This window comes from Rutilus rutilus (genome assembly GCF_951802725.1).
Source record: "Rutilus rutilus genome assembly, chromosome: 19".
NCBI lineage: Eukaryota > Metazoa > Chordata > Actinopteri > Cypriniformes > Leuciscidae > Rutilus > Rutilus rutilus.
The window spans coordinates 9,626,446-9,644,811 of record NC_140232.1 but is presented as its reverse complement, the minus strand read 5'-3'; the positions used below and the strand labels follow the sequence as shown (position 1 = coordinate 9,644,811).

Sequence of the window (18,366 nt, the reverse complement as noted above, 5' to 3'; positions counted from 1 at the left end):
TTTTGACATATTTTTGTGTGTATCTGATCGAAGCCCAAAGTATAATTTGCTTGTCAAAGTTGCGGTTGGGAAAGAGTCTCTTGCACGGATTATTGTGCTTTTAATAACTTTTTATTATCAAACACATCCCGCAATTTGGCAACATTAGACTGCATTTTACATATATCCTAGGGATGAGACGATTACCAGTTTCACTATAAACCACGATAAAATGTACTGACGGTTAGTATTATCGTTTAAACTTTAATTATCATTAAAACCGAGTTTGATTATCGCGATTTTAATAACTCACTGTAAATCCTGTCCAGCCAGCAACAGTCTGTCGCAGGCGCAGCGCGCAATGTTGGGTTTTTTTATTCAAGAAGGAATGGCGGAAGGCAGTGACCATACTCGGGAGATTTTTCAGCCTTTTAAGAGAACCAAATCTGAGGTGTGGTCATATTTTGGCTTTTACAAAAGTCCTGAGTGAAACTTAATCGAGGATGGTCACTGCAATAGGGGGAAACTTCAGATCTGCAGAGTCATCTTGTGTGACCATCACCCACTGCAAGGCAAGTTAACTTTGACCTCAATACCAAAACTACGTCTGGGAAATAATTGGGCACAAAATGTTGTTTTGAGTTGAAATATTTTATCTCACTCACTTGAAATAAACGTGAAGCTTCTGCGAAGAAAAGTTCGCAACAAGTGGCTTTGAGCCAAAGACGAACGAACAAGTTCAAACAAGACTATTAAGAGTGACATTTAAGAGATAATAATGTCATTATACACTTATTACACCGATTTTTTTTTTACCACATAATTACGGGGACATTGAATTGAGATTAATGTTTTAAATCTTTGCTGTTTATAAATCCATTTTGTACAGCGTACAAAACAATCGTCCAGACAAGATGATCACAACAATATTATCAAACTCTGTAAACAATAAATCAACTCTGATTTCATTTTCAATACAATCAAAAACAGAGACGCAAGACGGCAAGTTGTATTTGAATGAAACGAGTGAGCGCGTCCGTTGTGATACATGGATGTGCGCTGTGTTATAATGCGTTGCTATTGACGACGGTCATTATAAGGAAGGAAATGCCACAGAATAGAATCTTGCTTAAAAAAGTGCATAGAGCTGCTTGTTTTATGTGTTGTTTGTTGATTTTCAAATATAAAACTGTTTTCAGTGTGAGCATCAGTTCTTTTTGAACACTTTCATCTCGTTTTAACAAAACCGTGATAATATTGATAATCACGATAATTTTGGTCACTATAATCGTGATATGAAATTTTCATACCGTCCCATCCCCAATTTTGCTGATTCTGACATAAAGTTTGGGCTTTTAGGGAGGAACGAATGCACACCACTGTGAAGGAAATGAAAGGAAGGTGCGTTACATGGAATGCGGCTAGTTTTAAATAGTTTTACTTCAACTATCTTCCCTTCACAATCTTTGGAAGCCAAAATCGAAATAAAATTACATTAAAGTGCCTCTATTTTGCTTTTTCAAATATTACCTTTCATGCAGTGTGTAGTATTGCTGCCTGTGAACGTAAACACACTGCAAAGTTGTAAAGTCGAAAGTGCATGATAAATAAAGTTATTGTCTCCCAATAGAAAGAATCGACTCTACGAGTCGTCAGGAATTCCAGTCTCACTTCCGTGGCCTGAATACATATAACGTCTCTAGTAGTGATCATTAGCTCCTGCTACCATTCAATCTTTCAAGTATCTTGCTTTGAACTACTTATATCATCATACAATGTTGCTCCATTTTTCTCTCACCCGGGCACAGAAATTGTTGATAGCTAGTGGAGGGAACCCACGTCTCCTGAGAGCTGTGAGGGTGAAGAGTCGTGGATCATCCCAATCTCTGAAACATACAACACAGGACACAAACATAATCCAAAAATTCACAAGTAAATGACCAAAAAAAAATTGTGCGTTGTTACCTAACAACTCCTGTTTCCACCAGTTTGATGATCTTTCTCTTGGAAACAACAGTATAAGTAAGGTTGAGTCGGCCATATTCCCACTGCACCGGGCAGTACACATCCAGAGCATTACACAACCAGTAATATGATGATCGTCTGAAAGAGACAAAAACCATCATGTAATACATACATACTTGTATCCTAAGATCTATGCACACAAAGAAAGAACTGTGTTATTATTCTGAGCTTGATTTCAACTTCTTAAAAAAAAAGTTTCTAAGGATAGTTGGAGCCATGAATGCGGATTGGTTAATACAGTATTCCAGTTGTACTAAACTACACAATATGGTAACAGTCGTAATGTGAAAGCTATTAAATAGCTACTCTGTACAGTGGAGAAAATAATTATTTGATCCCCTGATGATTTTGTAAGTTTGCTCACAAAGAAATGAAGGGTCTATAATTTTGATGGTAGGTTTATTTTAACAGATAGAGACAGAATATCAACCAAAAATCTAGAAAAAACACATATATAAAAGGTTATAAATTGATTATCATTTGATCGAGTGAAATACGTATTTGATCCCCTACCAACCAGCAGGAATTCTGCCTCCCACAGATTGGTTATGTGCCCATGTGAAACACAGATTAGTCCAGTCACTTTAAGAAAGTACTCGTAATGTCAGCTCATTATGTGTATAAGGGACACCTGTCCACAGAATCTGTATCTTCCATTCCATCGTCTACACCACCATGGGCAAGACCAAAGAGGTGTCAAAGGACATCAAGGACAAGATTGGAGACCTGCACAAGGCTGGAATTGGCTACAAGACCATCAGCAAGAAGCTTGGTGAGGAGGAGACTTTCGTTGGTGTGATCAATTTCCCTCAGTCTGGAGATCCATGCAAGATCTCGCCTCATGGGGTAAAGATGATCATGAGAAAGGTGAGGGATCAGCCCAGATCTACACGGGAGGAGCTTGTCAATGATCTCAAGGCAGTTGGGACCATAGTCACCAAGCATACCATTGGTAACACACTACGCCGCAATGGATTGAAATCCTGCAGCACCCGTGAGGTCCCCCTGCTCAAGAAGGCACATGTAGAAGCCCGTCTGAGGTTTGCCAATGAACATCTAATGATTCAGAGAAGACCTGGGAGAAAGTGCTGTGGTCAGATGAGACCAAAATTTAGCTCTTTAGCATCAACTCAACTCCCCGTGTTTGGAGAATAGAAATGCTGACTATAGCCCTATTCGCACGGGATTAGTATTACCCCTGGACCTCTGTAATTAAGAAATTACCCCCTGACGTCTGTGTTTTTGGTGGCTCATTCACACGGGCAAATAAATGTTCGTAATTCCCTCGAGTTTACGGACTTTACAGTGCGCGCCCACCCATTCACACTTCACTAGCTGAACGTGCTGAAACGAAGATCGCGCTGCAGTATTGCAATTCAAAAAAAGAACTTATTTAAAACCAATTTATTAGAGAAATATATTATATATATTATAGAATATCATATTATTGTATAAATATATAATATATCTTCTTTTTCTTTTATTCTTTCTCCATATTTACAACAAGCCTGCCTGAAGAAGGTATTATAAATACCGAAACGTCGCGAAACGTTGTTTTTCTATTCATTTTATTTGGTTTATTTCATTTTATATCATTTTTACTCTTTCACACTTTGATTTCTTGAGATACTTACAGGATGGACGTCTTTAGAGGCCGTGTGAGACAAAGAAATGCTCCACGATACAGATTACTAAATCACCACAAAAAGCGTCCAAACTTTCCAAAAGAGCTTCCACGTTGCGCAAAAATGCTTAATTTGACTTTTCCATGACAACGGTCCGAGTTGAGCTTCCGGATCACGTCTTTACTGTAGTTTGTTTTCTCTTTTGCAGCACTTCATAGTTTTTATTGGAGAGCATATCGAGAGATTTTATTGTTAATATAGTTTTAATACAGACGTAAAATGGACTGTTAAACGGCCCATAATGGTTATTACGTTCTTTAGGAAACGATAGGCTCACAGAAAAACAGCCCAAATCACAGACCTGGGGATTCGCACGGGACTGGTATTATCAGAGGACCCCTGTGTTGGCCGAAATACGGTAGGTAATTTTCGGGGGAGTTTTTACAGACATGGCAGATTCGCACGGGATAAAAATCACAGACGACCTCTGCGATTATTACAAATTACCGGAGGTCCCTAGGTAATACTAATCCCGTGCGAATAGGGCTTTAGACACCAAGAATACCATCCCTACAGTCATGCACGGAGGTGAAAACATTATGCTCTGGGGCTATAGATGCGTTCAACTTGTGCACACAATCTAGTGGACTCTGTTTTCAAGCACTCAAGTCACATGATGACGAAAATTATGTTACGTAAACCGTGATTGAACCGTTGCGGAACACGGACGGCCGAAGTATACTTCAACCGCTAGAGCAGGGTTGGCCAATCCTGCTCCTGGAGGACCACTTTCCAGCAGTGTTTAGCTCCAGGCCTAATTGAACACACCTGAATGTAGAGAAATAGCCTATTTTGTTTGATAGTTTTCCAGTCCATGTCACCAACCAATCTATGTCCTCAGGAAAACTAGGAACTTCCAGGCAGGTGTGTTGGATAAAGCATAAGTATTAAAGTGTAAGTTCACCCCAAAATTAAAAAATTCAGTAAGATGGCAGCATGGTCCAGGCATGAACCAGGCATGAACCAATCTCATCTTTTTACTACAAGTTACAGCACAAAATAAACATGAATAAACTTCAGAAGGCATGTTGAAAGAAACAGTACAACTTACTGAAATGAACCAGGTCTCATGTAATTGCTCAACAAGTGTTTCAACTGTGAAAAGACTTCAGTAAAACACATATACATATATATACATATACAGTGCTATGCATAAGTTTAGACACCCATGCTAAAGTTGACTAAAAAGAGGAATAAAAAATCATCTTTTGGAAATTGAACTTAATGCCTAAATTTAAAAAAATTAGGAAAAATCCAACCTTTAAGGACACCAATTTTCTTTGTGAATGAATAATGTATCGTAAATAAATAAATTTTCTTCCTTAAAATACAGGGTGCATAAGTTTAGACACCCCTATGTTAAATTCCCATAGAGGCCGGCAGATTTTTATTTTTAAGTATTTTTTTTTATTTTTTGTTTAGGATACTATGCATCCTGATAAAGTTCCCTTGGCCTTTGGAATTAAAATAGCCCCACATCATCACATAGCATTCACCATACCTAGAGATTGGCATGGGGTACTTTCCATAAGATCATCTCTCAATGCAAATCAAACTAGCTTTTAGGCTAACTGAAATAAAACCATGCCAATCTCTAGGTATGGTGAAAGCTATGTGATGATGTGGGGCTATTTTAATTCCAATGGCCAAGGGAACTTTATCAGGATGCATAGTATCCTAAACATTTTTTTTTTTTAAATACTTAAAAATAAAAATCTGCCCCTCTCTATGGGAATTTAACATAGGGGTGTCCAAACTTATGCACCCTGTATTTTAAGGAAGAACATTTATTTATTTACGATACATTATTCATTCACAAAGAAAATTGGTGTCCTTAAAGGTTGGATTTTTCCTAATTTTTTAAATTAAGGCATTAAGTTCAGTTTCCAAAAGATGATTTTTTATTCCTCTTTTTAGTCAAATTTAGTATGGGTGTCTAAACTTATGCATAGCACTGTACATATACATACATATACATATACACATATATATATATATATATATATATATATATATATATATATATATATATATATATATATACACACACACACACTCACCTAAATGATTATTAGGAACACCATACTAATACTGTGTTTGACCCCCTTTCGCCTTCAGAACTGCCTTAATTCTACGTGCCATTGATTCAACAAGGTGCTGAAAGCATTCTTTAGAAATGTTGGCCCATATTGATAGGATAGCATCTTGCAGTTGATGGAGATTTGTGGGATGCACATCCAGGGCACGAAGCTCCCGTTCCACCACATCCCAAAGATGCTCTATTGGGTTGAGATCTGGTGACTGTGGGGGCCATTTTAGTACAGTGAACTCATTGTCATGTTCAAGAAACCAATTTGAAATGATTCGAGCTTTGTTACATGGTGCATTATCCTGCTGGAAGTAGCCATCAGAAACATCATGGTCAGAAACAATGCTCAGGTAGGCCGTGGCATTTAAACGATGCCCAATTGGCACTAAGGGGCCTAAAGTGTGCCAAGAAAACATCCCCCACACCATTACACCACCACCACCAGCCTGCACAGTGGTAACAAGGCATGATGGATCCATGTTCTCATTCTGTTTACACCAAATTCTGACTCTACCATCTGAATGTCTCAACAGAAATCAAGACTTATCAGACCAGGCAACATTTTTCCAGTCTTCAACTGTCCAATTTTGGTGAGCTCGTGCAAATTGTAGCCTCTTTTTCCTATTTGTAGTGGAGATGAGTGGTACCCGGTGGGGTCTTCTGCTGTTGTAGCCCATCCGCCTCAAGGTTGTGCGTGTTGTGGCTTCACAAATGCTTTGCTGCATACCTCGGTTGTAACGGGTGGTTATTTCAGTCAAAGTTGCTCTTCTATCAGCTTGAATCAGTCGGCCCATTCTCCTCTGACCTCTAGCATCAACAAGGCATTTTCGCCCACAGGACTGCCGCATACTGGATGTTTTTCCCTTTTCACACCATTCTTTGTAAACCCTAGAAATGGTTGTGCGTGAAAATCCCAGTAACTGAGCAGATTGTGAAATACTCAGACCGGCCCGTCTGGCACCAACAACCATGCCACGCTCAAAATTGCTTAAATCACCTTTCTTTCCCATTCTGACATTCAGTTTGGAGTTCAGGAGATTGTCTTGACCAGGACCACACCCCTAAATGCATTGAAGCAACTGCCATGTGATTGGTTGATTAGATAATTGCATTAATGAGAAATTGAACAGGTGTTCCTAATAATCCTTTAGGTGAGTGTATATATATATAAAAAAAAATATATATATAAATAAATAAATAAATAATGTCACGCAATGCTACATTTACCTCAGGAGAGCTATTTAAATGTCCATAAATCTGTTAGTCAAATAGAAAAAAACAACTGTTGAGAAAATGATTTTTGTAAATATATATATTTTTTATAAATATATGCACTATTACATATTATTATATTTTAATTTAATCTGTTAGTGATGTCTTAATGAATGTTTGAATAAAACAGAAGTTATCTGTCATGACAGCGACTGTTTAAATGTTTATATTTCAACAATGAATTGGAGTAGAAACAAGTCTATCAATAAATATAAAAATGGTCTTATGTGCAATTTAAATATTTGTATGTGTGATGAAGCAGGGCGGGGTTGAGAGCTGTGGGAGCGGAGCGAGGCCGGTGAAGAGAATGTTATTGAATGATTGACAGGGCGGGACGGGCACGTGATCGGCTCAGAATGCATTTTCAAATTGCACATTGAATTTTGCTACATTCATTGTGGGACACTTAATGGAAATGCAATCGCAAGTGTCTTAACTGTGAGTGTAAATGCAATTTTAAAAAAAAACATTTAAATTATCATTTTGCTACAGTTTTTGCTTGAACATGTTAAACATATCTAATCATTTCTGTAATACATTTTAATTTTGCAAGTTATAAAGTTATAAAATATGGATTCAATTTGCATATTAAAACTAGTGTATGAAATGGCAAATGTAAATTATATAATTGAATTTTCATTTTGCACCAAACCTTGCACAAATGTAATGAAAATTTTAAATTTAAATACAGAAATGCATTGCCATTTTACATATTGCATTGTCATTTTGCAAATTACATTTCAAATTGAATATTGCTACCCATATGTTTCTATCCAGCCCTACCTGATACTCTGATAAAATGTTGAATGACATACCTGGCCTGAAACTCTTTGGTGCACAGTGAGTGTGTGATATGTTCAACGGAGTCACACAGACAGTGTGTGTAATCATACGTGGGGTATATGCACCTGTACACAAGAACAGAACGGAATAAAAAAAAAGAAACAAAACCACACCATGTGAGCGTAACAAAGTATCTTACCATGTGTCTCCTGTCCTGTGATGTGGCGTGTACTTGATCCGGTACGCCACAGGGTCCATTTTCCCATCTTCCATGACCATCTTCATTCTGAGAGTGGCTTCCCCTTCTGCAAACATGCCCTTCCTCATCCTGTCAAACAAAACCAAAGACTCGCCCACAGGTCGCTCTCTCCATGGGGAGGGAGGGACGTTGTGACCTTTGAGCTCCTCTCCATGCTGGTGGCACACATACGCATGACCCCTTACACACAAACAAACAAAAATGATTTAGTAGTCAATAATATAGACCACATTCAGAACACACACACACATACAGTGAGGAAAATAAGTATTTGAACACCCTGCTATTTTGCAAGTTCTCCCACTTAGAAATCATGGAGGGGTCTGAAATTGTCATCGTAGGTGCATGTCCACTGTGAGAGACAATCTAAAAAAAAAAAATCCAGAAATCACAATGTATGATTTTTTAACTATTTATTTGTATGATACAGCTGCAAATAAGTATTTGAACACCTGAGAAAATCAATGTTAATATTTGGTACAGTAGCTTTTGTTTGCAATTACAGAGGTCAAACGTTTCCTGTAGTTTTTCACCAGGTTTGCACACACTGCAGGAGGGATTTTGGCCCACTCCTCCACACAGATCTTCTCTAGATCAGTCAGGTTTCTGGGCTGTCGCTGAGAAACACAGAGTTTGAGCTCCCTCCAAAGATTCTCTATTGGGTTTAGGTCTGGAGACTGGCTAGGCCACGCCAGAACCTTGATATGCTTCTTACAGAGCCACTCCTTGGTTATCCTGGCTGTGTGCTTCGGGTCATTAGCCGCTTTCCGACCGGAGGAACCTTTTCACAGTTCCTAGAACTATTGGCTAAAGTACCCGGATGTCGGCGTGTTCGCACCGCAGGAACTAGGAACGATTTTAGTTCTAGGAACTCCATTTGGAGGAACTAATTTAGGTCCTACTTCAGAGTAGGGTCTAAACCAGCACTGTAGGAACTACCCGTGACTTTAGTGTACGCTGATTTGCCGAACGCACGCGGAGCACCAGCACCCGCCATTTTTAAAACAGCTAGAATGTAAACACACAGATTATAGCCTATATATTTACTCCATAAACTAACTATACAAACATGGAACAGTGAAAGATGGGTCTCTAAACCTTTATGCTGAAGAGAAAATCCAACGCAACTTTTTTTGAGGGGACCAAGTCAAACATGATTATGTTTATCTGCCCAGCTAGCAACACTGGACATCAACCACACGGCATAGGCTAATAACCTTTTTTTCATATACTGTCTACTTTCTATAACAGTTGTATCTAATAACATATTAAACAGTACTGTTAGACAGATCGCTAACTAATAAACACAGAGAATGCGAGCATTGTTTGCTCTGGCATTCTCAGCGCCGCCAAAATAAAGGTCCGTCGCGCCGTCAAAATAAAAGTCACCGTGCTTGCGTCACTCCCTTACCCCTCCTACCAGTTCCTATGGCCACTTGGCCAGTGCGAATGCAAACAGCAAAACTGTGTTTGGGGGAGAGTAGTTCTTAGAACTGTTTAGAAGTGGACAGTTCCTAGAACTAAGTTCCTGTAACTACTTGGTCGGAAAGCGGCTATAGTCATGTTGGAAGACCCAGCCTCGACCCATCTTCAATGCTCTAACTGAGGGAAGGAGGTTGTTCCCCAAAATCTCGCAATACATGGCCCCGGTCATCCTCTCCTTAATACAGTGCAGTCGCCCTGTCCCATGTGCAGAAAAACACCCCCAAAGCATGATGCTACCACCCCCATGCTTCACAGTAGGGATGGTGTTCTTGGGATGGTACTCATCATTCTTCTTCCTCCAAACACGTTTAGTGGAATTATGACCAAAAAGTTCTATTTTGGTCTCATCTGACCACATGACTTTCTCCCATGACTCCTCTGGATCATCCAAATGGTCATTGGCAAACTTAAGACGGGCCTTGACATGTGCTGGTTTAAGCAGGGGAACCTTCCGTGCCATGCATGATTTCAAACCATGACGTCTTAAGCCCTATTCGCACGGGATTAGTATTACCTAGGGACCTCCGGTAATTTGTAATAATCGCGGAGGTCGCCTGTGATTTTTATCCCGTGCGAATCTGCCATGTCTGTAAAAATGTCTGTAAAAATTCCCCCGAAAATGACCTACCGTATTTCGGCCAACACAGGGGTCCTCTGATAATACCAGTCCCGTGCGAATCCCCATGTCTGTGATTTGGGTTGTTTTTCTGTGAGCCTATCGTTTCCTAAAGAACGTAATAACCATTATGGGCCGTTTAACAGTCCATTTTACGTCTGTATTAAAACTATATTAACAATAAAATCTCTCGATATGCCCTACTCCAATCCGATTATAGTTTTTCTCCAATAAAAACTATGAAGTGCTGCAAAAGAGAAAACAAACTAAAGTAAAGACGTGATCCGGAAGCTCAACTCGGACCGTTGTCATGGAAACGTCAAATTAAGCATTTTGGCGCAACATGGAAGCTCTTTTGGAAAGTTTGGACGCTTTTTGTGGAAGTGTAACTTAGTAGTCTGTATCGTGGAGCAATTCTTTGCGCTAAGCGTCACCGTAAAGTTTTGCGCGATAACATCCAAGGAATCACCAAACCCACTATTCGTCGTCTGGCGCGCCGTGGCGGCGTCAAGCGCATCTCCGGTCTGATCTACGAGGAGACTCGCGGAGTGTTGAAGGTGTTCCTGGAGAACGTGATCCGCGATGCCGTCACCTACACCGAGCACGCCAAGAGAAAGACCGTCACCGCCATGGATGTTGTGTACGCGCTGAAGAGACAGGACGTTTTAAATAAGTTCTTTTTTTGAATTGCAATACTGCAGCGCGATCTTCGTTTCAGCACGTTCAGTGAAGTGTGAATGGGTGGGCGCGCGCTGTAAAGTCCGTAAACTCGAGGGAATTACGAACATTTATTTGCCCGTGTGAACGAGCCACCAAAAACACAGACGTCAGGGGGTAATTTCTTAATTACAGAGGTCCAGGGGTAATACTAATCCCGTGCGAATAGGGCTTTAGTGTATTACCAACAGTAACCTTGGAAATGGTGGTCCCAGCTCTTTTCAGGTCATTGACCAGCTCCTCCCGTGTAGTTCTGGGCTGATTTCTCACCTTTCTTAGGATCATTGAGACCCCACGAGGTGAGATCTTGCATGGAGCCCCAGTCCGAGGGAGATTGACAGTCATGTTTAGCTTCTTCCATTTTCTAATGATTGCTCCAAAAGTGGACCTTTTTTTCACCAAGCTGCTTGGCAATTTCCCCGTAGCCCTTTCCAGCCTTGTGGAGGTGTACAATTTTGTCTCTAGTGTCTTTGGACAGCTCTTTGGTCTTGGCCATGTTAGTAGTTGGATTCTTACTGATTGTATGGGGTGGACAGGTGTCTTTATGCAGCTAACGACCTCAAACAGGTGCATCTAATTTAGGATAATAAATGGAGTGGAGGTGGACATTTTAAAGGCAGACTAACAGGTCTTTGAGGGTCAGAATTCTAGCTGATAGACAGGTGTTCAAATACTTATTTGCAGCTGTATCATACAAATAAATAGTTAAAAAAATCATACATTGTGATTTCTGGATTTTTTTTTTAGATTATGTCTCTCACAGTGGACATGCACCTACGATGACAATTTCAGACCCCTCCATGATTTCCAAGTGGGAGAACTTGCAAAATAGCAGGGTGTTCAAATACTTATTTTCCTCACTGTATATACACTCCTCTCCAAAAGTATTGGAACAGTGAGGGCAATTCCTTTATTTTTTTCTGTAGAATGAAAACATTTGGGTTTGACATAAAAAAATGAATGAGACAAGAGATCAATATTTCAGCTTTTATTTCCAGGTATTTACATATGGATCTAATACACAACTTAGAAGATGTAGCGCAGTTTCGTTTAAAGTGGAACGAAACTCCGCTACTCACTATTTTGTGCTTCACGGACCGTTTATCAGTTTGGACCAATGCAGCAGATCTTGATCAAGCGACACTGTTACTACACAGCGCTAAGAGATCCAGTAAAGAAAGCATTTGAATTCGCCACTGAAGTAATAACATCGCTGTGAGATCTAGTGAAAGCATTCACATTTCTCTGTTATTAAGGGATTAAATATCGCTGACGTGGAAACCATGTGCCATGAATGAACTATCCAGTGTCCACAGATCAACAACATTCACCGTGGATTTACTGTAGTAACACTAACTGTAACTGTAAGGCGGGTGCCAAAAAGTCTGGGCTACCCCTCGAGAGTACAGAAGGCTCTCCTGAGAATTAACATTTGAACTCTCTCCTACATATGTACAGCAACACCCGAGACTCGGCACACAATGCAGCTCACACCTCACTTGGACAATCTCCCCCTTCACCCACCTTCTCCTCCTCACCTAACTCACTGAAAACCTATGCAATGTTAAGTATATACAAAAAGTAAATATGCATGTTTGGTAGGGCTGGGCGATATATCGCATGACATTGTTATGCGCATCTCGTCAGTAAAGCCGGTTCCTTGATTAGTAGTAAATCGCCATCACCTGCTTTCAGATGGAGTGGCATTTACTACACAGAGCCGTAGTTCACTGACAAGCTGAGCCATATTTCATTAATTATCGCAGGCGATATGTCCGTGATAATTAATGCGCCCTAATGTTTGGTATCATTTAAAGTGTCTCAGTGCACCTGGTAAAATGGTCTCATTCTCCCAACTATAATGAAAATCTAAAAGAAGTTATAAAATATGACAAAAGTGATGTGATGTGTTCAAACGACCTCCTATATGGAAGCAAAATAATGGCAAATGTTTTTGAAACAAAAAGCCTGTTGAATTGCACTACTTGAAAAAAATAGGCATTGCATTAACCATGCTTGCATTTTAATGCATCGTATTTTTAGGGCTTGCATTTTTATGGGCTGAAATTCAACATGGTTGAATATTTAAGATGTGAATATTTCAATTAAAAACATTTCAAACACGTTTTCATTATAAAAAAATTCAATAATCCATATTCACCTTTAATATTTCACTTCCAGAATATTCAAACTGTTTAAAAATACAACCTATAATATTCAACAGGCATTTTTCGGTCCATTTTATTTCGCTTTGCAAATTCGCTTCCACAAATTCAGTGGTTCAAATTCGACAGTAAATTCAACATTGACATCCAGGAACTGCAGGAAAAGCAGTAGATTGCTGAGCATACTCTCCATCTGCTGTTAGTCGACCTCACCAGCAGGTGGTGCAAAAGCGCGTGTTGTTGACGAAGACCAGCAACAGTTAGAGCAAGCCATTCATTCATAAAATGAAAATGATTATATGTGTCAGTATGCGGAAAAGATGATAAAGACACAAAAGCTGTGTTTATGTTTCATTCAATAACTTCATTGTTACTTTCCCTGTGTAGCCTACATGTCATCAGCTTTCTCTACCATGAACAGGATTATAATCGGTTTCCCTCAATACCTCATACTCAAGGATTACCCTTCCGTCGGGACAAAACGCTTAATGGACTAATACCGTGATATAAAAGACCAATGCTATATAGGCTACAGGCAAGCAGATGGACTCAGAATATGAACTTAACGCGCAAAGTTTCATGATATACTGGCACAAAATCAACACTTTCTTTTCTCTTCTCTCTATCTCTCTCTCTCTTTCTATATATGTGTGTGAGTGTGTGCATATTGTTGCCCTCCTATTGTTAGTTTAACTGTAAATCGCTTTGGATAAAAGCGTCTGCTAAATGACTAAATGTAGCCTAATAAATGTAAATTGGCTTGACATTGGACATTCGCACATTTAGGGACCGTCTCCAAAGTTGCATACAACATTGGCATACACGTTTCTAACTTCAATAGCAAACTTTAATTTATTTGAATTGAAATGCTATTGAAGTTAGAAACGTGTATACCAATGTCGTATGTAACTTTAGAGACGGTCCCTAAATGTGCGAATGTCCAACGTCAAGCCAACTTTATGCCAGTCTATCACTGGGAAACGCTCAGTATTAAGCTTTGCGCGTTATTCTGAGTCCATCTGCTTGCCTGCGAGTTTGGTCTTTTATATCACTGTATTAGTACATTACGTTAAGCTTTTATATGTCCAGCAGGGGAATCCTGAGGGAAACCCTAATAGCCTGCATGCAGCACATCGCCACAATATAAAGTTAAGGCAACTAAACCAAACCGTGGCACGTCGGCACTAATAATGTTCGACTTCGCCAGCCGGAGATCACCAAAATTAACATTAAAGAGGTGTGTGAACTCGCAAGTACGATGTCAGGCACAGCAATTTGCTCTGGTCCCCTTCCTGTTCGCAGGAGTGATGAGATACTTAGTAGATTGTCCTCACTCAGTGGCTGGCTGTCTAATTGGTGTCCGCAAAATAATATAGGTTTCATAGACAATTGGAAAAGTTTTTGGGGCAGACCAGGGGCCTCATTTATAAAGCTTGCGTACGCACAAAACGGGGCTGAAAACATGCGTACGCCAGTTCCTGCGCAAAAGGTGGGATTTATAAAGAAAAACTTGACGGGAAAATTTGCGCACCTGCACGCAAACTCTGACCCATGCGTACGAACGGTTTGGAGATGGAGCACTTTGGCGACACCGATGGTGAGCTGGAGTTAAATGTATTTTTGGTCACTTTTATACAGAAAATCGAAAGAAAATTAAACATATACAGAAAGATTATACAAATACAATTTCAATCACCAAGCCTGTCACTTGAAGCAAATATCCATTCCTTCTTAAATGTCCGCGGCAGCGAGCGTGTTGAGCCGTTTAGTGAAACTGACGCAAATAACAGTTTAAATAAATAAAATACTTCTGATATAAACATATATATATTAAATATGCCATTCAAATTAATGGAGTTAAACACTTAAACATGAAATCATTACTGAAGTTACAAAAAAAAATTAAATTCAATCATTAGAAATATTTGTCGTGGATGCGATTGTTTTTGAACACTTTTCCTGTGGCGTGCTTTAATGTTTTAACCACAGAGATAATTGCTTATCATGATAATACCAGATTGTCTGAGAAAATAGTTTTGTGCAAATAATGCCCAAGGCCTATCTGTTTCCATTAAAAATATAAATCAATTAAAAATACAATTCGGGAAGTGGAAAAGATTGAGAAAAACTTTCTCTGAAATGTATTTTACACTATTTGATTTATGTAGGCTATTCAAAAACAAGGCAAGGATAGACAACTACTTGATTTGTATTAATGTAATGTTTCTTGTACCGTTTATATCATTTGCATATGATTATTCATCCACGTGATAACGTTTAAGTTATCACGTGGATGAATAATCATATGCAAATGATATGTAGATGAGGATCTGCATAGTAAAACTAGGCGTTGTAAGCTCCATATATAGTTATTTCGGGTGGAGACGCATGTACGCACAATCTTCCACTGACTGGGATTTATAAAGTGAATTCTGCGCAGGTTCTGGCCATTTTTGGCTTTCGGGCGCACGTACACTTTTAGTAAGGTGCCTACGCAGAGTTTTATAAATGAGGCCCCTGACCTGTTGAAAAGAGATGGTATTCATCTCTCCTGGGATGGTGCCACTCTTCTCTCTAGTAATATGGCACATAGTCTTAGAGCTCAAACATGAATTGGGGCTCAGGTCAGGAAGCAGACAGACTGGTTAAACCGACCGTCTGCTAGCTGTCTCACGTCACTGAGGTCAGATAAATCCCATCACATCGAGACTATTTTACCTAGATATCATCATAAAGAGACTGTGTCTGTTCCCAGAATTAGGAAATACAAAAAACTCCCAAAACCCATTAAAGGGTAATAATTTAATTGATGTTCAACAAACAAAAAACAGATATAATACAGATGAACAAATGATAAAGCTGGGGTTGCTGAATATTGGTTCCCTTACTTCAAAAGCACTTATTTTTAATGATATCATTACAGATTATAACCTAAACGTGTTGTCTTTGACAGAAACCTGGCTAAAACCAAACGTTACATTACTTTAAATTTCCACCCCCCAAGATTACTGTTATAAACATGAACCTCGTCTGAAAGGCGTATACTATATTTTATAGTAATATCTTCAGAATTACTAAGAAGTCTAGTTTCAAATATAATTCTTTTGAAGTGTTGGTGCTTAATTTAACACTATCTAGTGTAAATGATAAATCACGTTTGAGATTTGTGCTAGCTACTGTATACAGGCCACCATACAGACTTTATCAAAGAATTTGCTGACTTTCTATCAGAGTTAGTACTGGCTGCAGATAAAGTCCTAATTGTTGGTGATTTTAATATACATGTAGATAAGGAAAAAGATGCATTGGGATAGGCATTTAAAGACATTCTGAACTCTATTGGAGTTAGACAACACGTGTCAGGACCCACTCATTGTCGTAATCATACTCTAGATCTAATATTATGACATGGAATCAATGTTGATGCCGTTGAAATTCTGCAGCAGAGCGATGACATCTCAGATCACTATCTAGTCTCGTGTATACTTCATTTAGCCAAGGCTGCAAAGCCGACTCCATGTCACAAATATGCTAGACCTATCACTTCTGCCACTAAAGATTGCTTTATTAATAATCTTCCTGATCAGTTTCATCATCTCAGCATCCCAGATAGCTTAGAAGAACTCGATATTGCGACAGAAACTTTTAACTTTCTCTTTCCCAGCACTTTAGACACAGTTGCTCCGTTGCGCTTAAAGTAGATTAAAGGAAATAGTCCAACGCTGTGGTACAACGAACACACTCAGGCCCTTAAGAAAGCAGCCAGAAAAATGGAGCGCAACTGGAAGAAAACAAAACTAGAGGTATTTCGCATTTCATGGAAAGAGAGCACGATTGCATACAGAGAGGCCTAAAAAACTGCTAGATCTGCTTATTTTTCAACCCTATTAGAAGAAAATAAACAAAAAATAAAGCTTTAAGCCCAGACATTTCCAAGCAGCACAGCAATGACTTTATGAACTTCTTTACTTACAAGATTGATAATATCAGGGAGAAAATTATAACTATGCAACAGTCTACTACAGTATTGCATCAGGCAGTGCATTGTCTCCTTGAGGAAAAATTCAATTCATTCACTGCTATAGGAGAGGAAGAATTTGCTAAACTCGTCAAATCATCTAAATCGACAACATGTATGTTAGACCCTGTACCGACTAAGCTATTGAAAGAGATGCTTCCAGAGATCATAGGTCCTCTTCTTAATATCATTAATTCATCTTTATCATTAGGATACGTACCAAAAACTTTTAAGCTGGCTATGACTAAACCGCTTGTTAAAAAAACCGCAACTAGATCCTACAGAATTAGTCAATTACAGGCCGATCTCGAATCTACCTTTTCTGTCTAAGATACTAGAAAAGGCACTATCCTCACAACTGTTCCTTTTTAGAAAGAAATGATATCTGTGAGGATTTCCAGTCAGGATTTAGACCATATCATGAGACAGCTCTCATTAGAGTCACAAATGATTTGCTCATCCGATCCTGGTTGTATCTCTCTATTAGTGTTACTCGATCTTAGTGCTGCATTTGATACTAACGACCATAACATTCTTTTAAATAGACTCGAAAATTAGGTTGGCATTAGTGGAATTGCATTAGCGGAATTGCATTAGCGTGGTTTAAATCATACTTATCTGACCGTTATCAGTTTGTAGCAGTAAATGAAGAGATGTCTTATCAAAAGTTCAGTATGGAGTACCATAAGGCTCAGTACTAGGACCGTTGTTGTTCACTCTGTACATGCTACCCTTAGGAGATATCATTAGGAAGCATGGCATTAGTTTTCACTGTTATGCTGATGACACTCAGCTCTATATTTCTTCACGCCCTGACGAAACTTACCAATTCACAAAATTAACAAAATGCATAGCTGAAATAAAAAAAACTGGATGACTAGTAATTTCCTACTACTTAATTCTGAAAAAAACAGAGATTCTAAATTATTCGACAAAAAACGTCCTCACGTAATAACCTAGAATACTGTCTAAAACTTGATGGCTGCTCTGTCAAGTCTTCATCGTCGGTTAGGAACCGGTGTGCTCTTTTATACCAATCTTTCATTTGAAAGTCACGTATCTAGTATCTGTAAAACCGCATTTTTTCATTTTGTCATATGCTCTCACTGACAAATGCGGAACAATTAGTTCATGCATTCATGACATCAAGGCTAGATTATTGTAATGCTATTATGGGTGGTTGCCCTGCACGCTTAATAAACAAACTACAGCTGGTACAAAATGCAGCAGCTAGAGTTCTTACCAGAACCAGGAAGTATGACCATATTAGCCC

At 39.0% G+C, this 18,366-nt stretch overlaps 2 protein-coding genes across 2 annotated transcripts in view; one reads left to right on the top strand and one right to left on the bottom strand.

The window, feature by feature from the left end:
* qars1 (glutaminyl-tRNA synthetase 1) overlaps positions 1–18,366 on the bottom strand; it is a 40,058-nt gene that overhangs the window by 7,871 nt on the left and 13,821 nt on the right. The window contains exons 13-16 of the mRNA XM_084389402.1: positions 8,033–8,272; positions 7,866–7,958; positions 1,945–2,082; positions 1,778–1,865 (exon numbers count right to left, since the gene is read on the bottom strand). Of these exons, the coding sequence (XP_084245528.1) occupies positions 1,778–1,865; positions 1,945–2,082; positions 7,866–7,958; positions 8,033–8,272 (559 nt within the window). The remainder of the gene's footprint in view (positions 1–1,777; positions 1,866–1,944; positions 2,083–7,865; positions 7,959–8,032; positions 8,273–18,366) is intronic.
* LOC311278698 (histone H4 type VIII-like) lies at positions 10,261–11,017 on the top strand (the record flags this gene model as incomplete). The annotated part of the gene is made up of 2 exons (XM_084389707.1): positions 10,261–10,286; positions 10,591–11,017. The coding sequence occupies 2 exons, from the start codon at positions 10,261–10,263 to the stop codon at positions 10,877–10,879; spliced, it is 315 nt and encodes a 104-aa protein (XP_084245833.1). The 3' UTR covers positions 10,880–11,017.